General features: G+C 44.7%; 1 protein-coding gene across 25 annotated transcripts in view; it reads left to right on the top strand.

The window, feature by feature from the left end:
* The window catches only part of RFX4 (regulatory factor X4), a 169,526-nt gene that overhangs the window by 106,678 nt on the left and 39,501 nt on the right, over positions 1-23,347 (top strand). For all 25 annotated transcript variants that reach the window (XM_081591311.1, XM_081591304.1, XM_081591306.1 and 22 more), the window contains 6 exons: positions 1,768-1,931; positions 9,034-9,134; positions 11,142-11,200; positions 15,432-15,576; positions 20,104-20,198; positions 20,625-20,742. In XM_081591311.1, coding sequence (XP_081447437.1) covers positions 1,768-1,931; positions 9,034-9,134; positions 11,142-11,200; positions 15,432-15,576; positions 20,104-20,198; positions 20,625-20,742 — 682 coding nt within the window. The remainder of the gene's footprint in view (positions 1-1,767; positions 1,932-9,033; positions 9,135-11,141; positions 11,201-15,431; positions 15,577-20,103; positions 20,199-20,624; positions 20,743-23,347) is intronic.

Consider the following 23,347-nt stretch of genomic DNA (forward strand, 5'->3'; position numbering starts at 1 on the left):
AAGTCCAGTTACCAAGAGAAGAGCAAAGTAGCCATGAGATTGATTTATGGAAAGATAGGCAGACTTGCACTCTATCCATCCATTCCCTGACTCGCTGTCTGGCTTTGGAAAAATAAGTCAATTTCTACAAAATGGGAGCAGCAATCCTCAGCTGTAGTATCAACTAAGAGAAACTGTGCTAAGTTTCTGACGTATAGTAGTAGCACTCAATAAATACATAACGCTGACACCAATAATTATACCACCTCCAAAGTGTTATCTTCAAGTACTGAATTACTTCCTGCTTTGGATCAAGATTTACTTATGGAACCAGGGATATAGGCAGTGCTGTGCATTGGGTTCAGGAATGACTATCTGTGGAGGAAAGAATGATACATGGTCTAGGAACAAAGTCGAGCTTATAAGAATTCACAGCAATTCAGTTATTTCTTCCCTAACCTCAAGATGAGTCATTCCTCAATGTTAGTTGTGTCTGACTCTTTGTGACCCTATGGACTGTAGCCCTCCAGCCTTCTTTGTCCATGGAATTCTCCAGGTAGGAACATGAAATAGTGTGCTGTGCTTAGTTGCTCACTTGTGTCCGTCTCTTTGCGACCTCATGGACTGCAGCCCTCCAGGCTCCTCTGTTCATGGGGATTCATCAGGCAAGAATACTGTAATGGGTTGCCATACTTTCCTCCAGGGGATCTTCCCAACCTAGTGATCGAAGCCAGGTCTGTTGCATTGCAGGCAGATTCTTTACTGACTGAGTCACCATGGAAGCCCACAGAGTGGGTAGCCTATCCCTTCTCCAGGGGACCTTTCCAACCCAGGGGTCAAACCTGGGTCTTTACATTGCAGGTGGATTCTTTACTGTCTGAGCCACCAGGGAAGCCCCTTGAAAATGTTATTATATGCACTAAGTAAACATCCTCGACTCTGTCCCTTCACTTCCTTTGTCTTGTCACACCCCTCCACCCGCTACCCTGCTCTCTCACTGACCTCCAACTCACACCCTGGAAGATAGAGGTGTAGGGGCCTGCTATCCTGGTATTTACAACAATAATTCCATTTTGAATGCCCACTAGATTTCTCTTCTGTGCTAGTGTTTAGAGTTGTGGGTTGAGGTGTTGTCATAACTTACGGTCCAGATATCACCATCTAGCATCCCATAACAACACCAGCCAGCCAAGGCTGCACCAAAGGCTGTTTGAGAAAATGGTGGAATCTGGATAAAAAGAGGCCCTTGCAGTTTATCAATTTTGGGGGCACATGTGCATCAGGAGACTTCAGTTTGTGGCACCTACTCCCTTTCCTCCTAGACATATTCCTTTTACCAGCAGCTCAAACACTGTTCTCTTCCTTTCCAGAACTCCCTGGGGCCCCCAGGGCACCAACAGGCTCAAACAGTAGTTCTAGTGCTCCAAGCTTTTTAGAAGCCATGTCCCACTTTCCCTTTCTTAAACCTTTTTATGCAGACCCAAGTAAGCACGAAGGGGACGATGGGGTGACAAGCTACTCCTCTCTCCCAGGGCAGAGCAGACCCCAGGCTGCCCAGCCAGATCCTCCTCCAGCAGGGGGCATGCACACAGATGGCCAGGGTCAGGACTTGGGATGGGAGGACCTTCCAAAGCTCCTAATCCACCCTAGGCTGAGACAGCCTCTGCGTCTGCAGGCAGAGCAGAGAAGAGCACTGTGGACTGGAGTGGCCTTGGCCAAGTCCCCAGGCTCTCCTGGGAGGGCCCTGTGTAACCTCATGGTTCTTCTCCTCTCTGTGGGTCGATACAGGTTCAAAGTTTCCTTCTGCACTTTTGGCAAGGAATGCCGCCCCACATGCTGCCTGTGCTGGGCTCCTCCACGGTGGTGAACATCGTCGGCGTGTGTGACTCTATCCTCTACAAGGCTATCTCCGGAGTGCTGATGCCCACTGTGCTGCAGGCACTACCTGACAGGTGGGCACGCTTTTTCTCCTATCCCCGTGTGGCAGGTCCTCGGCCACTTCTCAGTTATGGAAAATAACTGTGCGTTCTTTGGGGTCCTCCCTTGTAAAGATCATTAATTTTGTTGTTGTTGTTCAGTTGCTGTCATATCTCACTCTTTGCAACCCAATGGACTGCAGCACACCAGGCTCCCCTGTCCTCCACTATCTCCCGGAGTTTGCTCAAGTTCATGTCCATTGAGTCAGGGATGCTATCTAACAATCTCATCCTCTGCTGCCCCCTTCTCCTTTTACCTTCAATCTTTCCCAGCATCAGGGTCTTTTCCAATGAATCAGTTCTTTACATCAGGTGGCCAAAGTATTGGAGCTTCAGCTTCCGCATCAGACTTTCCAATGAATATTCAGGGTTGATTTTTTTTAGAATTGACTGGTTTGATCTCCTTGCTGTCCAAGGGGCTCTCAAGAGTCTCCTCCAGCACCACAATTTGAAAGCATCAGTTCTTCAGCACTCCCTTCTTTATGGTCCAACTCTAACGTCTGTACATGACTACTGGAAAAATCACAGCTTTGACTGTACAGACATTTGTCAGTAAAATGATGTCTCTGCTTCTTACCACACTGTCTAGGTTTGTCATAGTTTTTCTTTCAAGAAGCAAGTCTTTTAATTTCATGGCTGCAGTCATCATCTGCAGTGATTTTAGAGCCACTCCCCCCCCAAAAAATATCTATCATTGCTTCCACTTTTTCCTATTCTATTTACCATGAAGTGATGGGACCACAGGTCATGATGTTAGTTTTCTGAATGTTGAGTTGTAAGCCAGCTTTTTCACTCTCCTCTTTCCCTCTCATCAAGAGGATTTTCAGTTCCTTTTCGCTTTCTGCCATTAAACTGGTATCATCTGCATATCTGAGATTGTTGGTATTTCTCCTGGCAATCTTGATTCCAGTTTGTGAGTCATCCATTCTGGCATTTAGCATGATGTACTCTGCATAGAAGTTAAATAAGCAGGGTGACAACATACAGCCTTGACATACTCCTTTCCCAATTTTGAACCAGTCCCTTGTTTCATATCCAGTTCTAACTGTTGCTTTTTGACCTGCATACAGATTTCTCAGGAGGCAGATAACGTGGTCTGGTATTTACATCTCTTTAAAAAATTTTCCAGTTTGTTTGGCTCCACACAGTCAAAGGCTTTAGCATAGTCAATGAAGAAGAATTGGACTTTAAATTTTAAAGTATAAGACATTAAATTTTATTTATATTTTTAAATATAAGTAAAAAAAGTTTAATATTTTAAACCACTTGTATCTTTCAAAAATTTCCTGTGATCCAGTGGTTGGGACTTCCCTCTCCACTACAGTGGATGTGGGAGCTTCCCTGGTGGGGGAGCTAAGACCTCACTTGCTGGGCAGCCTGAAAACAAAAACATAAAACAGAAGCAGTATTGTAACAAATTCAGTAAAGACTTTAAAAAAATGGTCCATGTCAAACAAAAAATCTTATAAAACAAGATACAAAACATTAAAAAAATTCAAAAAGTATGACATGGTACACAGTGTAACATCTCCGTTCTACTCTTTTTCCCCAGACACCCAGGTCCCCTCCCTCAAAGCATCAAATATAAACATATTCTTGGGGGGGGGAGCATCCAGATCTGCTATTAACATGTAACCAGTGCATGACATATACTTTTTCTTTTTTTAATTTTATTTTATTTTTAATTGGAGGATAATTACTTTACAATATAGTGATGATTTCTGTCGTACATCAACATGAGTCAGCCACCGGGATACCTACCCATGTCCTCTCCTTCTTAAACTTCCCTCCCACCTCCCTCCCCATCCCATCCCTCTAGGTTGTCACAGAGCACCGGCTCTGGGTTCCCTGCATCACACAGCAAATTCCCACTGGCTGTCTGTTTTACGATTGGATTGGTACCGTATATGTTCCAATACTAATCTCTCAAGTCTTCCCACCCTCTCCCTCCCCCACTGTGAACAGTTCTTTATATCTGTGTCTCCTTTGCTGCCCTGCGAATAAGTTCATCTGTACCATCTTTCTAGATTCCATATATATGCGTTCATATACAATATTTGTTTTTCTCTTTCTGACTTACTTCACTCTGTATGGGCTTCCCTTGTGGTTCAGCTGGTAAAGAATCCGCCTGCAACGTGGGAGACCTGGGTTTGATCCCTGGGTTGGGAAGATCCCTGGAGAAGCAAAAGGCTACCCACTCCAGTATTCTTGCCTGGAAAACTCCATGGACAGTCCATGGGGTCGAAAAAAGTTGGACATGACTAAGCAACTTTCACTCACTTCACTCTGGATAATAGGCTCTAGTGACACTCTATATATGCTGTTTTGTACCTTGTTTCTAAAAGGAACAAGTCTTGAAGATTGTGTTGGACAGCTTCTGTGCCCCTGCAGATGAAGGCCCTGCTGTGTTCTGTGCCACCTTCTGCCCTGTGAGGTGCAGCGGGGGAGGGTGGACTGTGTGGAGCCCCTCATGGGGCTCAATTTACCTTTGGCTTCCAGCTAAGATCAGCCAGTGTGGGGGTTGGGGGTCAGAAGGGAGATCAGAAGGCGGGAGAAGAGTGAAGTCAGGAAACTGCCTCTCTGCCTCCCTCCCTGTGAGGTCACCTCTGGCTGGCCACGTCCTCCTTGGGGCTCTGTTCCCATTCAGGCAGCCTCTCTCTCTCTCCCTCCACGCTGTCCTTTGGGTGTGAGGTGGGTGACAGCCTGCTGGCCCTAAACCCAGGTTGCTGCAGTCACCCTTATGGGTCCACCTATGCCTATCCATGCCTTTATGACTTGTCCCTTATAAGTAAACTCCACTATTTTGAGGGGCATCTGTTTCCTGTTGGGACTGTTACAGAGAGCATTCTACATCTGCCTATATTGAGGTTTGTTTTTTTTTCTTCTTTTTTAAACACCTGCATATTATGCCTTTGTGTTGAGTTTAATTTGTTGTCTTGATGTTTCCAGTCTTGTCCCACTACTATACAGTGCTGTGATGGATAATGTTCTCAGTACATGCTTTTATACGGTGCAGTTTGTTAGTTTCCTAGGGCTGCAATAACAAAAAGTACCACAAACTGGGTGGTCTGAAAAAAAACAAATATATTGCCTCACAATTCTGGAGGCTGAAAGTCTGACATCAGGGTGCTGTCAGGGTTGGTTCCTTGGGCTTTCCAGGTGGTGCTAGTGGTAAAGAACCCACCTGACAATGCAGGAGACGTAAGAGACTCAGGTTCGATCCCTGGGTCAGGAAGATCCCCTGGAGGAGGGCATGGCTACCCACTGCAGTATTCTTGCCTAGAAAATCCCATGGACAGAGGAGCCTGGCAGGCTACAATCCATGGGGTTGCAGAGTTGGACATGACTGAAGCAACTTGGCACACATGCATGCACAGGGTTGGTTCCTTGCAGAGACCGAGAGAAGATCTGTTCCACACTTCTCTCCCAGCTTCTGATGGCTACCATCAGTCCTGGGCATTCCTTGGTTTGTAGCTGCACCACTTGTCTCTGCCTCCATCTTCACCCTGACTCCCACTCTATGTCTCACTGTCTACTGTAAAGACACTTGTCATTGGATTTAGGGCCCACCCAGTTAATCCAAGGTTTCATCCCAAGATCCTTAATTTAATCACATCTCTAAAAACCGTTCTATCAAATAAGGTCAACTTAATGGGTTCCAGTGGACTTATTTTGGGGGAAACAACCCTTCATCCTACTTCATAGAGTATATATGCAGGATCAATTTCTAAAGGGCTCAATTCCTAGTTCAAAGCCTATGTGGCTTAAACTTTTCTCAGTGAAGTTTTAATTTGCATTTACCTTATTATGAATGGCGTTGAACATCCCTTCATGTCTTTAAGAGTGATTTTTATTTCTTTCCTGTGAACTCTCTGCTCTTAATCTTTTGACTGTTTTTCTATTTAGTAGTTGATGTTTTTCTCACTGATTTTTAAGAGTGTTTTATTTTTTAGGGATATTAACCATTTATCTGTAATAAGAGTTGCTAATATTTTCTCATTTTGTTCTTTTGTTTTTGCCATACAGAAAATGTATTTGCGTAGTTGAATTTATCAGCCCTTGTTTTTATGGCTTCTGGATTTTGTATCATTGTTTTAGACCTCTTCCCCACTCCAATTACAATTTTCCCATGGCTTATCCCACAAAACTTATGATTTAATTGTGTACCTTTGAACTTTTATTCAATTTATAATTCATCCTTGTGTAAGATGTAAAGTATGCCTTTTTTTCCCCAGCAGTTCTTCTTATCCCAATACATATGTTAATTATTCTATCTTTCCTTCACAGATTTAAGGTGCCTCCTATTTTATGTAGTAAATGTTATACATATTGGTACTATTTCTAGATTTCCTAGCCTATACATTTATATTGCTGTTCTATGCTTCCCAGGTGGCGCTACTGGTAAAGAACGCAGCTGCCAATGCAGGAGACAAAAGAAACACGAGTTCAATTTCTGGGTTGGGAAGACCTCCTGGAGGAGGGCATGGCAACCCACTCCAGTGTTCTTGCCTGGGGAATCCCATGGGCAGAGTCTATAGTCTATGGAGGCACAAAGAGCTGGACACGACTGAAGCAACTTAGTACGCACCCACGCATATTCATGTTTCAGGGTCACGCTATCTTTAAGCTCTGTGCTTTTAAATATATTTTAATATTTGATAGGCTAGCTCCTCATACTTACTTTCTTTTGTAGAATTTTCCTCTTGTTGTCAACACAGTGGCATGGTGGTTTTAAGTGTTTGTGTTTGCGTGTACATACATATTGAATATATATATACATATTTAAAACTTATCAGTTAGAAATGCATACTCTGTTTTTAGGGGTGAAATGATACAACATCTTGAATTTGCTTAAAACACTCTAGAAAAGAGAGAGTAGCATGTTATAAATCAAACCAGCAAAATGTCTCTAATTATTGATGCTGGGTCGTGGGTATTTGGAGGTTTAAAGTTTTTTGTAATAAAAGTGTTAAAAGCAAAACTTAACAGAGAGTAGAGTGCCCACTGAAATAGAGAACACAAGAAAAGAACGAGGTCTGATGGGGAAATGATGAATTCTGTTTGAATGTGTTTAATTTGATGAATCTTTGAGGGCTTTGAAATGGCGGTGTCCTCGTGCAGTTGGTCTGGAGTTCTGAAGTCATCTGCTCTGAAGATATGAAAGCGAGTGTAGACGGTGACTGAAGCTGCAGGCATGGAGAAACTATCCAGGGAAGGAATACAGCATGATAAGAGAAGGCTAAGGACTAGACTTGGAAGAACTCAAAGACATAATGGCCAAATAGAGGGGACTAAGCTTTGTGACTGAGGAGAAGATGGAGGTGTCACAGATACCAAGGGAAGCAAAGGTTTCCGAAAGGAGGAAGGGCTCACAGAACTGAATGCTGTCAGATGTCAAACAACACGAATCAGAACGAATCCATGGGGGTTGTGTCATGGATGGAGGTTGCTGCCTAGGTGGGAGCTGTGGGTAGGTGGAGGGACAGGAGTGAAGTGAGGAGTAAATAGGAGGTGAAGAAGAAGAGACAAGAGTCTGAACAACTGAAGAAGTATGTCTGAGAAGTGGAAGAAAGAGGGTAGTAGCTTGAGGAGACAGAGTGATGAAAGAAGAGGGGTTTTTGTTTTTAAGATGAGATTCTTGAACACATTAAAACACCAAGAGGAATGATGGAGAGAGAGGAAAATGTGAATAATCAAGAGAAGGGGCAGTCAGAAACAGAAGGTTCCTGAGAAGGCAGGAGGGGAAGAGATGGGGCTGGCTCCTTGATTCCATCAGGAAGGCTGACTTCTTTGGGGATTTGTTTTCCCTGAGAAGTAGGAGGTGATGCCACCTGCTGGTGGAGGGGGGGGATGTTGGGGGATTGGAAGCGTGAGGGGCACCGAGAAGGTTGGAGTAAATCACAGAAAAGGAAAGAGTGAGCGAGCAGAGAAACAGAGGACTTTCCAGTTTGAGGGACGAATCAGAGGGAGACTGAATGAGGGCAGGTAGGTGGTGGTGGTGGGAGGCAAGGATGGTGTGGGTGGTCAACAGAGGGAGGAGTCCCTGTGGCCGGCATGGCTAAGGAGGACCCCACAGAGGACGCCGAACCCAGGGTGAAGAGTGAATTCTTTTGATGGCAAGAGCCTGTAAATGGTGCTCAGTGTCTCCTCAACTGCAGATTCCCATCTCATATTGCAACCAACCGCCCCCTCAACCCTTCACCCCTCTAACCCCCCTCCCTCCTCCTGCCCCTAAAGAGACCTTGACTTTCCAAATAGGACACGGTTTCAAGGTCTGTGTCAGGATTGTTTTTGTTGGTTTAAAAATGCACGGTTGCTTCCCAGTTCCTGCCAAGAGGAAGCATCTGAGCAAGCCCAAGCCCCAGCTGGGTGTGCAGGCGTGGCAGTAAGTGGTAGATGGGGTTCCTGCCCTGCTGAGGGGCTTGGACAAGACTGGGCAGCCCGAAGAAGAGACTGCAAATTGCAAGTGGTGCTCTCAGGCCCACAACCCACTCTCAACACCCTTCGCACAAGCCTCTTCCAAACTGTGAAGGATGGAGTCTTACTCGCAGAGAGTTCTGGACGCCACCAAGCCTTGCAGTGGGCTTTTCCCCACACCTGTGTACGTGTGTCTCCTTGTCCACTGGTGTGAGCACCACCGCATGCTCTGTCTGCGCCCTTCTCAGACCCACTAGCTCTTCTCAGGGCCTTAGGCTGCCCGCCCCGTCCCTAAGGTTGCTGCTTTCAGTGGCTCTTAATGGTTGCAGTCAAAACACCATCAGAGATCATAAGACTCTGTAGGGCCCTGCAGGGAGGACTGTGGCCTGTACTGTAGGGAACACTTGAGGCCCTTTGTTGCTGTTGTTGTTTAGTTGCTAAGTTGAGTCTGACTCTTTTGCAGCCCCGTGGACTGTAGGCTCCTCTGTCCATGGGATTTCCCAGGCAAGAATGCTGGAGTGGGTTGTCACTTCCTTCTTCAGGAAATCTTCCCTACCCAGGGATCGAACCCACATCTCCTGCATTGGCAGGTGGATTCTTCAACCACTGAGCCACCTGGGAAGCCCACGAGGTGCTTACCATGTATCATTTCTCTTTCTAGCTTAACTCAGGTGATCCGGAAGTTTGCTAAGCAGCTGGATGAGTGGCTAAAAGTGGCCCTCCATGACCTCCCAGAAAATTTGCGAAACATCAAGTTTGAATGTAAGTACTAAGTTTGGAAGCAGAGGGGAAGGGAGGGTAACATTTTAGTACCAAGTATTTTACACAGGTTGTTAATAAAATAACAATAAGAGCTAACAATTTACTGGTGCCTACAAAGCACTGAGTACTATGCTTAGCACTTTCCATGCATTAATTTAGTTAATCCTTACAAAATGTTTATTATGGGTGGCACACCTCTCCTTTACAGAAAATGAGACAGGCTCAGAGACGGAGTCAGCGGCAGAGGCAGGTCTGTCTGTCTGACGTCCACGTTTCTGCTGTCACTGCCACAGTTTTTATTCTAGTTAATCCTCACTCACTGATGTAGAAAACAATATCCCTCTTCTGGTGATGAGGCTCAGAGAGGCAAAGAAAGTTCCCCAAAGCTACACAGCCACATAGCTGGTAATTAGGGGCCAGAAGTTGAACTCACATCTTTCTGACCCTAAAACTGAGATTTCCCCGAAGCTCTTGCCCACAAAATGGGGCTAACAGAAGACAAAAAGCAGCTTCAGGGGTCCACATATTTAATTCTCTGCCTAAGGGGAAAGCAAAATTAATACTTCTCACAGGGTATTGGGACTGTGGATCTTTCTCTGACAAGCGTCAGCACCCAGTCCCCTAGCATTCATTTTGCCTGAGAAAACTGGGCCTGTTTCCCTGGCTCAGTGTTTCCGTACTTGTGGGAAGTCTCACGTGCCATTAAGTAAAGATGAAATGATTTTAAGCAAAAGAAAGTTTTGAGATATATGTTTCTTAGAGCCCCATTTGAATACAGCTTGCCATTCTTGCCCGAAATAAGTGCCAGCAAGAAAAATGAAGGAGATCAAATTACCCTCTCTCCACAGGCAAAGGGGGCCCTTTCAGACTCCCTTTGAGGCCGCCTGCCGTGCCCATCACCTATTGATAAAGCCCGCTTTATTTCACGGCTCTCAGTTCTTTTCTTTTCACGAGCACTAAATTCCACATCACAAAGTTAAAGAAAAAGTAATTAAGGAGAAGGATTAACGATTGATCGCCCTGGAAAATTAGAAGTTCATCTGTCCTCCCACCCCACCCACCTACCCCTCATGCCTCCACCCCACGCCCTATTTTTCCAACCAAGCTGGCTCTGAGCACAAATTGGAATAATCCCAGGGAAATTTCTGATTGTTTCTTGACCAGTTCAGAAATTAATGAGAAGAATGCCCCGTGCCTATTTTAATTATGCTGGCAAAACAAACCTGTTGAAAGTCTGAAGCCAGGAGGTTTGTTGCACCTGCCACCTGTGGGTACCTGGAGGCACCCGCTCTCCCCAGGGAGCCTTGGGGGTGCACTTGGAGAACTTATAAGGAGTAGAGACTTACACCTCTCCAAAGGACTCTGTAAGGACGAAGATCTCAGACTGGCGTGTGGCTTGTTGCTTCAAAATCTACAGATATAAGATCACCCCACTTTAAAGCATCAGCCTGTTATGTTAGCAGAGGACCCAGTCATCAAAACACACCAATAGGGCATGGAGACCGTTGGTTGAAAACAACAGATTGTGAATACAAAGCCATATTCAAGGTGCTACCCAGGGTTCCATCCTAGAAGCAACCCTGCTCAATCAAGGTTTCCTAGTAGATACACTACTTTTTAAAGGGCCTTCTTCAAAGCTTCCACTCGATTCCTGCAATTATTTATGGGGAGAAGAGATTGAACTTGCAATTAGCGAAATGAAAGACAAGTAAATAATTGCTTTTACTCACGGTTGATTGACGCCACAATTTCTCACACCTGCCAGTGTGGAGTGCAGGCAACTTTGAAATATGTACCCCAAATATCGCCATCTTAGGAAATAGTTGTCCAAATGGGAGAACAAAAGAGCAGATGCAGGGTTTCATCAGTGGGTGATAGAAAATAGTGTTGGACCATGAGACAAAGTTAGGCAAATAAGGAAGCTACTTTTGAAAATCGCCTCCGGAAAATCCCAGGTCAGACCATAAAGCATGCAAGTATTTCACACTCACTCTTTTCTTCTTGCAGTGTCAAGAAGATTTTCCCAAATCCTGAGACGGCAAACATCACTAAATCACCTTTGCCAGGTAGCTGTCCTGTGTTATACGTTCTAACTACTGCTAAGTCATTGCAACTGAGGGGCAAATCCACGGGAAACTCTGGAGAGGCTCCGTCAGGATGTGGCTGTTTAATAGTATACTCTCATGGGACTTCTCTGGCAGTCCAGTGATTAAGACTTCACCCCCCAATGCAGGGGGTCCAGGTTATATCCCTGGTTTGGGAGCTACGGTCTCACATCCCTTATGACCAAAAAACCAAAACATAAAACAGAGGCAATATTGTAACAAATTCAATAGAGACTTTAAAAATGGTTCCACATCAAAAAAGTCTTTTAAAATACACTAGTACACTCTCACTATTATCTTGAATTTCTACAGATAAGGAATTGAAATCTTAGCCAATCACTAAATGGTTTCAGCTAACATAGGAAATAATTTCTGATGTCATTTGTCCATTAACCCTTCAGATACTCTAGGCCCACAAGTTCGTGTTTTGATTGAGTACATCAGGGTTTCTCAGCCACTGTTGCCTTTTGGGGCTGGGTGATTCTTTATTGTGGGGAGTTGTTTTGTGTATTGTAGATGTTTAGTAGCATCCTTGGCCTCTATTTACTTGATGCCAGTATGGCCACCCACCCCCAAGTACCACTTCAATTGCGATAGTCAAGAATGCCTTCACCATTGCCACATGTAACCTGGGGGGGCGGCGTGCAGAATCACCCCAATTTTGTTTTTGCCCCAGATTTCTGTTCTTTTTAGCATGGAAGTGATATGTACTTACTACTAAAAAAAATAAAACTAGTAAAGGTATATATAATAAAAATTAGAAGATCACACTATAGTTCTGTAGTTCTAACTGAAGGCATAAATGTTTGCATTTCTGTTCATTTTGCACCTCAAGGAAGCAAATCTAAGTCAATTAAGGCAGCCCACTAACATTCATTAAAATATGAACGAGCTTAAAGCAGAGGGAACAAACTGGTGGCTACAGGTCAAATCTGGCCCTCGGATGTGTGGCATTATTTTTGTTCACCTGGCACAGGTTCAAAAATATTTTTTCATTTAGTCACTAACAGTTGAAACTAGGAGATGACAACTAAACACCCACATTTTCTGTAGAAAACTTTTAAGAACTGCCACCCCAGAGCTAATTTCCCCATGGTAGCAAGCAGCTGGGTGGGCTGAGCTTCTTCATCATCACTCCAACTTTCTCTTACGCTTGGCCCACCTCACTCATGAGTGTCACCTGTCTGCCTTGTTTATCTGTTCGGGTCTGTAACCTCTCTCTTACACTGTTGGTTTCAGGTTGGTGCTGGTTACTCAAAGTTGAGGTGGTGATGGGGGTCTCTAGTTGGAGTGGCCTGAAGGAAGGCTCCAGGCCAGGAACCAGAAAGTATAAAAGTACCCCCCCACACACACACACCCCTCACTGTTCCAGCCTTGCCCCTGGAATAAAATGGCACAAAAGGTGATTTGGAGATCAGAGGGAGACCCTCCACACTCAGGCTGTCACAGAGGCCACTCCCAGGCACTATTCTGGGATAGGGTAGAGCCTCACAGATGAGTGGGATTCAGGAAATAAGATGAATATTAACAAAATAAACACTGCCAGGGTTAGTTCTCAAATCCTACCTCTTTCCATCAAAAGGTTTTAGGATGGACTCAACATAAGCCTGAGGGTTCCATTAATATCACTAAACATGTAACATCTACACATAAAGATCAAAAGTTTCTTGTTAAATGTTTTCTGCTAAATTTATATTGCATAAATGTGTATCTTTTTCAACAAAAACAATAATAATTTTATAATAACAAAATTAGCAATTTGATAGGAGCAAATATTTCCAGCTGTTAAGGATGGTAAATTCTAGTTCATGGAAAGTCATATTGATAATGGGTATTGGGTCTTGGGAATTGTCATTTTTGTCTTTGTAGCTTATTTATATTTATTAAATATATTTATATTTAATAAATATAAATATATAAATATATTTATATTTAATAAATATATTAAATACATGTATTAAATATATTTATATTTATTAAATATAAAATATTTTAATGTGTGTATAAAATTAATTGATTTGAGATATTCTTTAAAAAAGGAAAAAAAGAAACATTGTCATATTTCTGAGGGTGACTGTCTTCTGATTCTTTTTCCTAGCTTGGAAGAGCCAATCTTAGGGTCATATCAGGGAAATAGATATGGTTTTAGGACATAGAACTGGACATTTAGGAAGTGTGGAAAGGCTTGACCGTTTAATGTACCATGTAGTAAAAGCATCCACTTGCATGCCCACAACAGCCTACATGCTCATGTGCACACACAGACACACTCTCTCCACTTTCCACACAGACAGTACATAAGTTAATCAGCAATTGCTACCTTTCCCATCTTCACTGGACAGCCACCAGACACATTCCTGGACCAGCCAAAGAAGCAGGATTAGTGCTGGGGATGAAACATCATGTAACATCTCAGCTAAGATCCCGGCGAGCTTTCCTAAACATACACAAAGCAAGTCAGACTAAACAACATCTAACCAAAAGCTCACCCCCTCCCCGCCCCCTAGATACTTAAAACCAAGAGCCAAATATTCAGGCCCTTCTGGATATACTAAGCGGGCAACTTGACGTTCATATCTCAGCCATTCATCCCACAAAATCCTTTGAGTGCCTACTGTGTGTGCCAGACACTTATGCTTATATGCCAGACACTTGGCCTCAGCAGGAAAAACAAAACAAAACACCAAAATAATGAAAAGTGATAAGTGTTTTGAAGGAAAGTGAGTGGAAATAAAGGATATAGGGGCATTTTAGATCCTATTCAAATGATGTGGCTAGAAAGGGCCTTTGCATGGGTGCTGCACTTCACTTGGAGCATACATGATGGCAGGGAGGCCAGGGCAGGGTGAGAGAAGAACATTCCAGCAGCAGGAGCAGTCAATGCAAAGGCCCCTGAGGTGTCAGTGCCCTCCCAACAGAGAGAACCGACCTGCATGACAGAAGCCCATTTACTGGGCTCTTACTCCCTGAACTGGGCACCTTGCAAACATTACCCCACGGAATATCCAACAATGGCCCTCCTAAAGAGATGCATACTATTATATCTCTATTTTAGAGGTCAGGAAACTGAAATTAGTCTCCTTGCCTGCCTCAGATCAATCAGCTGGCCAGCAGCAAGGTCAGGATTTGAACTCAGTATGTTTGAATCCAGAATCTGAAATTTCCATATTCAGTTGTTCTCATTATCATTAGAAATCAACCCAACTCACCTTTCATGTATTCATATTTTCTGGCTGCCTGTGTCCTGCAAAGTGTTCTACAGTGATATGAGGAAGATTTTACCTGTGCTTGGACAGTCTACATGTAAAAGGTGCTGTCAGTATTTACATCTGATTGGAAATTCACAAGCATTAGGAAACTTAAAAGGTCCACGTGTCTTTGAAATCTTGTTTTATTAAAGACATTTTTGAAAACATGCAAGGAAAGGAAATGATTCTGGAAATGTTTTTGCTTTTATCAGTATTGTTCCAACTTGCTAGTTCCAACTATTGTTCCAGCTCTCAAATTTAAATTCTACTATGAGGATTGCTGGGGAAGCCACAGATTAAACACACACACACATTCACACATGAACAACTGAGCTGTAAGGTATAGTTTTCCTTTTCTTCTATCTCAATTATTCATCTTTGTTTTAGTCATTATAGTCGCATAAAAACCGAAAAACAAAAACAGAAACCTAGACCATAAACTGCTTCAGAATGTATTTAGATGAAAAATACACCTTGTAACATTTCTGAGGTTGAAATCTATCATAGTCCCAAGGGTAGTGGGACCTTTCCAAGATCTGAGCCTGTCAATTCTCAAGTACTAGATACGTGGGTTTTTAAACACAGAGCTCTCACCCAAGCTCTCATCAGGAGGCTGACAGATCTCTGGGCCTCTTCCCACTGTTCCACCAGGTCAAGACCAAAGCGGGGGGAGGAGGGTGGGGGGAGGAAGGGTGGGGAATTGCAGGTTTGTTCTGGCCTAGGCAACCGTGGGGTAGTTTTTTATAAACAGAGACATGGAGAGCCACAGAAAACAGTATACAGATCTTCCGAGTAACAGAGTCATCTTCTGAGTTTTCTTGCATTTCAAAGCATTTTGTGAAGTACCATGAGCAGATTCATTAAAAAGAACTGAAAGGAACTAAAGGGAAGGGTTTGAACCTAACAATCCATGAGCTAATGAGTTGATTGGATTGGATTTCTAGGCATCTCGAACAGTGATCCACAGTGCAGACATCACGTTCCAAATGCTGGAAGACTGGAGGAACGTGGACCTCAACAGCATTACCAAGCAAACCCTTTACACAATGGAGGACACTCGTGACGAGCACCGGAAGCTCATCATCCAGTGTAAGATGCTCCACCAGGGCGTGTGTCTTTCTATTTGTTTAAAAAGAAAATGTTGGTAAAAAAGTGGCACTCCCACCCTGTCCTTCTCCCTGGGATCCCATCCCTCCTGTTGTTCCTGCTAAAGGGGTCAGCCCAAGTGGAGGACCCTGTTGATTTACAAGGACGTGGGTCCACGTTGCTGGGGAAAATGGGTTCTGGGATATCGGGCAGGACACAACGTCAGGCAGAAGGCCCCACACAGGACCCTCGGTGCCAGCTACAGTTCCCTGGGTGGCATCAACAAATGAGGAACAAAGCTTACCACCTCTCTTGGCACACGTCAGCCTGGAGGCAACTGGATGTGCTGCCTGCTTTTCCGTGAAGAGTCACAGGAGTCAGCCCACCCATTGGCAGGTGAACCTGTCAATCACAGAAGATGTCTAAGAAGGAAGTGGATGGTTACTTACTTCTGTGAACTTGTGGACCCTGTGGACAAAGACTGGGAGACTATTGCTCCAGATATCCTGATATGGTCGGGTTGCTGTTCTTAGCAGCAGAGGACATGGGAGGACTACAGAACACTACCATCCTTAACATATCTGTGCTTTTCCTCAACAGCCCATCACAGCCTCTACCTGGGGAATCCCCTAGACCAGAGTCTGTTGACTTCTTCCTTCCTTTGTTCAGCTGGCCCTAGGCCTCAGGGGTTAGGGGGCTGGGATAAGTGAGCATGAGGACAGAGGGTGAGTCCACATTAGCTCTCAGGCAGCTTGGTGCTGAGGCCATCCTGGAGGAAGGGGATATGGCGGCTGCTACATCTTCTGAGAGGAGGAAGACCCAAGACCCTCACAGTGACATCATTCGGGAAGCTGCAGAGTGGGGTTCCCCTGAGAAGAGGGTCCAGCTCTCCTGAGAGCCCCCAGCCCCTTCGGTTTCTGCTATACCTCCTCAACACTGTTGTCTTGCAGGAAGACTTTCTGCCTCCAACCTAAGTATGTCATGTTTATAAACAGAGTTCTCAAAGATGCTCCTGTTAGAGACCTCTTTTCAAAAGCAAATGGAGCAGCTGAAACATTGGGCCATGTCCCTCGAGTTTATTTCCTGGTGACCCCAGAGCTCCTTTCAGGCTCATATTTCTTTCTCTGCAACAGCCTCCAGCCTGCTTTCCCCTGTTGAGAATGTTAGAGATTGTCACTAAAATCATAATTCAGCTGATAGACTGCCTAGTTTATGCCAGGTCCTGTGTCATGAGGGAAGATTCACTTATCACCCCCATATTACAAACGAGCAAACTGAGCCTCCGTGAGCCAGTGAACCGTGCCCAAGGTAGCAGAGCTGAACCTGGAACCCAGGTCTCGTCTCTGTGTCCCTACTATGCACTAGTGCATGCCAGAGCAGACAAAAATAATGAGATGTGGGCAAGCTTCAGATGTTCCAGGACCATTCCAAGTTTTTACAGTCGTGCTCCCTGTCCTGTTTTTCCTTCTAGAAGGCAGTGGAGAGCATGACTGTGAGCACCCTAACAATGCTAGATGTATCCTTGATGGTCATGCCCCCAGGGCCTCACAAAGGGCCAGGTGTGAAGGAGGGGCCCAGCAAAGTTTGTGGAGGACCAAACAGAGAGGTGGAAGCCCAGAGTGATCCAGCTTCCTGGTTCTGCTCACCATTCCTAGCAGCATTGGACTCAGCTCTCTTCTCCTCTCGTCAGCTTCCGTGGGGGAAGAAACTGTGACCCAGACTCATAAGGAAACGTACAATCACCACTGCTTGTTTTGGGACCAGGTGCTGAGCGTCTGCTGGAGCGGCATGCAGGTCACTGCTGCCTCCCCTGGAAAGAACCCGTTGGGCCTTTCTCTTCTTGTTTTCTTCCCTGGAGGAGGGCCCGGCAGCCCACTCCAGGATTCTTGCCTGGAGAATCCCATGGACAAAGGAGCCTGGCGGGTTACAGTCCATAGGGTCACACAGAGTCAGTCATGACTGAAGCGACTTAGCACGCATACATGCTTCTTCTTTTCTTAGGCTAGGGGCAGAATGTTGCCCTTTGAATCTTTGATTGTATTCTTCTAGAGGAAAGGAGTCATAATGAAGTTCAGGTCAAGCCACCTGGTACTTACTGAATGCCTGTCCTGGGTCAAACACTGGGCTAGATGCTAAGCAGAGAGCAGTGAATAAGACAGACACTGCCCTTCCCACACGGAGCTTAGAGCTAATGGCAAATCAGAAGTCAAACAAGTAATTTCCAAATGGTTGCTTGCGTGCATGCTAAATCATTTCAGTCGTGTCTAACTCTTTGCAACCCCGTGGACTATAGCCCACTAGGCTCCTCTGTCCATGAGATTCTCTAGGCAAGAATACTGGAGTGGGTTGCCATGTTCTTCAGAGGATCTTCCCAACCCAGGGGTTGAATCCATGTCTTTTATGTCTCCTGCATTGGCAGGCAGGTTCTTTACCACTAGTGCTACCTGGGAAGCCCTTCCAAATGGATGAGTTTTACCATAGGAAACATACTAAGTGATGCAGTGACAGGATGAGGGGGATTGAGGAAGCCTGAAGGCAGATGGCCTGGCACATGGGTTTCACCCCTGCTCCTTCCAGACAGCTGGGAAATCAGTCCCTGAACACAGTGAGCTGGACCAAGGGCCAGTCTGAGAAGGACCAGGGGCAACTGTGTACTGCACTATTCTTTCCTTACAACCAGTTGACAAGTCTGCAGATTCTTGCTTGAGAGGGTTACCATGATGTCCATGATGTAGATGCTGGCTGGGGATGCTCATTTACCTTCAATTAAAAAGTGCACATAAGGACTTGAGCATGCTGATTAGGAGTGTCAAGCGGTGCTATGGTGAGGACATGGGGTTGGGATGCCTGACAGACCTTAAGTCAAACGTTGGCTCTGGTGGGCTCTGGCTACCAGATCTGTAAAATGGGGATAATGCAAAGGGATTAAATGGGACAATGTGTGTCTTGCTCTTGGTACACAGTGTAGAGCTAGTGTACTGAAGAGGTTGCAAGGCAGGTGCTTGAGTCCCACTGTGTTTGAAAGTTGCCTCTAACCAGAGGTGAAACCTTTGGAAAGTCACTCATCTCTGAGTGCCTCTGTTTCCTCACTTTTCAAAGAGGGAGGTAATAACAGTACCTACCTCTGAGGGTACCATTCATCCTTCCAACAAACATTTGAGCAGCTACCAAGTATCAGGCACTGTTCTCAGTTCTGGCCTCGTGATGTTCACATACATGCTGGAGGTAATCTCAGGTTAGAGGGTGTCTATATAAAACATTTTAGGGCAGTACCTAGCATGTGGCAAGCACTCAGTAAATGTTGGCAGTTAACACTTTCACTGCAACCATGATCATTATCATCATATCATCATTGATTGAAGCACTGTAGCTTGGGCACACAGACCGTGCCAGGAAGGGGGAAGTACACCAAAGAGAAAGTGGTGCCAGTTCCTTTTCTGCCACCAACTCATCCTCTGACTCTGAGGGGGTCATTTGACCTCTTAGACATAGCATTCTCATCTGTAAAATGATACAGATCAACTAAACGGGTTTGGAAAGCCTTTTCTCGTTCTGAAGTGTTTGACTTTGGGTCCTGCAAGCCGACCTCTTGCAGAAGCTATCACAAGTAAAGTAGAGCAAATTGGTCAGTCCTGGAAAATGGAAGAACAAAAATTGCTCAGACAATTGAAAACTGTAGGAATGTGTGGTTCCTGAATTATGGCTTGATTTATTGAGCCCCACAAACAAAAACACACAAAAAATATAGTAAAACAAGATGTTTCTGATTGGAGATCATCACAGCAATGTCTCTACTTTCTACAGCATTTCAGTGATTACAAAATCCTTCTAGATTCAGTTGTTTGACTCGTGACTGAAGACAGGTTGTGAAGTGGTATTATTATCCTCCTGTTAGTAATGTGGAAACTGAAGGCACAGAGATTGCTTCCTGTAGTCCACAAATATTTATTAAGCATCTACTACATGTCAAGCACTAAGAGGCTGGTTCAGCTACTTGGCCAATACCATCATGGTTCAGAAACATTTGAATGATCAAATGTGCCAAGAGAGTGCAAGAGAGCATCAGCGTGTGTCTGCCTGTTTGCACAAGCAAGCATAAGCTGGATAAGAGCTATGTTACAGGGGATGGACCAGCTAATAAAGATATCAGACAAAGAGGTAGCAGGGGGACACACCCATGCACACCCCTAACTATAACAAGGGGCTCTTCGTGATATAGTGAAGGTAAGAATACAAATAATTAAGGGCTACGAAAATATAGACGGAGAATGATCAGCTCTGCTGACAAGGGGCATAGGAGGGTAAATAGAATTTCACAGGAGGATCGTTTCTGCTGTTTTGTGATGGACTAAACAATCCAGGCAGAGATTTTCAGGAATGGCAAGTAAGCTGGGGGTGGCCGTGGTTGAACATGTTCCTAGGCATGGAAGATGAGCCTGGAAAGGTAAGTCAGAGTGTATTCTCTAAATCCTTGAATGTCTCTGTTTAAACCCAACTACATGGCGTGGGGGGCTCTCCTTTGTTTGACAGTGTATCAGGAATTTGACCACCTCCTGGAGGAGCAGTCTCCCATCGAGTCCTACATCGAGTGGCTGGACACCATGGTGGACCGGTGTGTTGTGAAGGTGGGTCAGCTGAGTGGAAGGTCCCGGCCCGGTATGGCAGTCCATCACTCTTGTTGGTGGCACTTGGGTCGCCAGCAGCAAGCTAGCTGAGTGTTTCCTCAGCGGCCTCAGAGCCCTAGGGATCCAAGGCAAAACTTGGGCCCCCCCTTAGGAGGTAGGCGGCAGAGATAGTCAAAGGAGGCAAGACTCTGAGGCTCCCTCCCCTGGTCCAACCACGCCAGGATCTCTTTTTTCTGTTGTACACATTGAATCTTGACTTAAGATTTCATTTCTTAGAGTGTACTTTTGCTGCTAAAAATAAAAAGTCAAAAGCCACCATTCCATGACATTGAACTTAGAGACCCATAAACCTTCTCGTCATTTTTTATAAGAAAGAATAAGTGAAGGTCAAATCAACCACTCTTAAAGCTGTTCACTCTCTCGTAGGTGGCTGCCAAGAGACAAGGGTCCCTGAAGAAGGTGGCCCAGCAGTTTCTCTTGATGTGGTCCTGTTTTGGCACAAGAGTGATCCGGGACATGACCTTGCACAGTGCCCCCAGCTTCGGTAAGTCCACCCCAGCCCCCTCCAAATGAAAAATGTCTTCGCTGGGCTCCGTGGATCAAGTCCATCTCTCCAGAGTCAGGCATGGTCTTGTTGTCTCTGAGACCACAAGGACATCATCCGGAAACATCCTCTGTTCTGGGGGACATGATGTTAGGACTTTCAGAGAGAAAGATGGCATTGCATGCTAAAGGAGAAGTATTCATATCTGAAAATGAGAGGTTGGCACACACTACTATTTGAGTTTAAAGAGGAGTAAATAGCAGTGGCTGTGCTCCCCTTTTTCTGGAAGCCCCAGTCATGGCTACTTTTACAGGACTATTTTGACAAATTGCATAGTGTGGATATGCCAAGACTGGGCACATGAAGAAGCCCCTGAGTCCAAACATTTGCAAATGGCTTGATTGACAGGCAGGCGGGGGGTAGACAAGTTTCTCTGATGACATGCCCTGGTGTGATCCCTCATGAAGGACTTCTGCATTCATTTTCCCCTTTGCTTTACTGACCCCTTGGGTTTGCACCACCTTCAGGAGACATCCCTACCCCAAGTCCTTGTCTTCTGTTTTCCAGTGTTAATGGGACTTGAAATCTTTGCCCAGAGGTGCTTCTAATAGTCTCTGTGGGAAGAGACACTAATCACTGACTTGGGGGGAATATTACATTTCATTAGAAAGAATGGCATATGCACAGAGTTCAGGTCATCATTAAACAAGTGACGTAGGACTTCTAGGCATTATCTAGACATTTGAAATCTCAAAAACGCTCTGGCCTTCAATTTTCTAGGCATTTCAGCAAAGGGCTGCTGGTAAATTTTCAGGGTAATTGCTTTGTTCTCTGTTTAACTTTGCAAGTAGAAATGTGATTTTTGCTTCTCATGATCTCCAATTGAGCCAATCAGCTCTGGGCTTTGCTCTGGGTTTAATCTGACACTTTTCCATCTAGTTTTTTATGGTCTTGTCAGTATTTTCTAGTTGTGCTATACAACGTGGTGAATATGTGTTGAAACAAAGAATGCACTATTTTTTCTAAACAGCTCTGTCTGTGAAAGACTGTGTTTACCCAATTGGAGAAGTGTTTTGTTGTGGATTTCTTTAATCTCAGCATTGGGAAGTACTCTGAACCTGCCTGCACCATGGCTACAGACGGAAATTCTCTTTGAGCCGCTGTGTATGGAAATGCTCTGGTGACCGCTACCTGGGCAGTGACATCAGACATGGCATTTTGATGACTTCCAGTTCAGCATAGTTAGTGTTAGCACATGTTACCTCTGTCTCTGGGAAAACCATTTGTGCATAACTGCTTTCAGTTAAGCCAATGGGTAAAAAATACTCAAGATTTTTTCATTGCTTTAGAATCAAAGACTGAATGATGCCACACAAATAAATATATACACATCCATAAAGCAAGCATCCTCTCCTTGTTTTATATCTTATGCTTCAATTTGCTGATTCTTGAACTTACTATATTATCAAATACCTTTCATTAGATAGGGAATGTAGTTGACGTTGTAATAGTCTTTGAAATCCATTTGTATTTACTAAGTTAACAGTCGGTGTTATGGACAGTAGAACAATGAGAGTTCAGTGAATAAGTACTAAGAAATACTATTCCTTAAAATGTGTTTGTTTCTTTTTGAACCACACACTATTCTAGGATACACCGGAAACTCAGGCAAATGGCAAAGAATGGTCACAAAACTTTTAGAAAAGGAAAGAAAAAAGATATGAACCCAATTTCACTTTTACAGTATTTTTCAACCCTGAACAGATGGAAATAATACCTGTCTCCAAGTCCATTTAGCAAGCTCTCTGAAATGGTCCTGCTCATCCGACTCATTGTTGAGTTTTGCGGCTTGGGGTGACAGGCAAGTTGAAAGAATTTGCGGCAGACAAAAGCCCAGCTCCCCCTTTCTGCCTGTATATGTCAAAGACACAGTTGGTGGTTGTGTTTGGGTCATGTGTTCCCTGTATAAAAACAGCTAATTAGGAAAAAGAGCCCTCTGTTCCCTGGCCCCACCCCCAACCACAGGGGCCAGCTCTATATATCTTATAACTCCCACACGATCCTGGCCCTCTGAATGGTGCAGGCGTTTGTGTGTCCGCGTAGCAGGCTGACCGTCACAATGATCGTGTGGAATATCACAATGATCCCACAGGGACTCTATCACCTCTTCCCAGAAGAGCCTCTTTCAAAGGTAGTTGACTCCTTTCTTCTCCTTAATTCCTTTTCACTCTTTCCTCCCTAATTCCTTTTCACTGAAAGAGCCTATGTTGTGAACTAAAGTAGCCAGACTTTCTTTCTTTGCTGCAAGCAGCACTTTCTAGCAAAATTAGTCAGCAAAGGTAGGGTGGTGGGCAATGAACTTTTCATCCTAATGGAGCTGAGGAAATTAGAGACTCTATTTAAACAACAACAACAACCACACATTTGCGGTTGACTGCTCTGAATCTAGTTCCTAGGATACCTGGCTCCCGAGGCAGCGCAGGTGTCTTTACCCTTCACTCTGAGTTTTCACCAGATGCCCCTGTTTTCACTGTCTGGGAACATCCAGAAGGCAAACGTAGTTCCCGGAAGTGCTTCAGCATGAAATGGTGTGGAAAGCTGCCTT

This window comes from Giraffa tippelskirchi, chromosome 4 (genome assembly GCF_054371585.1).
Source record: "Giraffa tippelskirchi isolate mGirTip1 chromosome 4, T2T-mGirTip1v1.2.pri, whole genome shotgun sequence".
NCBI classification, from domain to species: domain Eukaryota; kingdom Metazoa; phylum Chordata; class Mammalia; order Artiodactyla; family Giraffidae; genus Giraffa; species Giraffa tippelskirchi.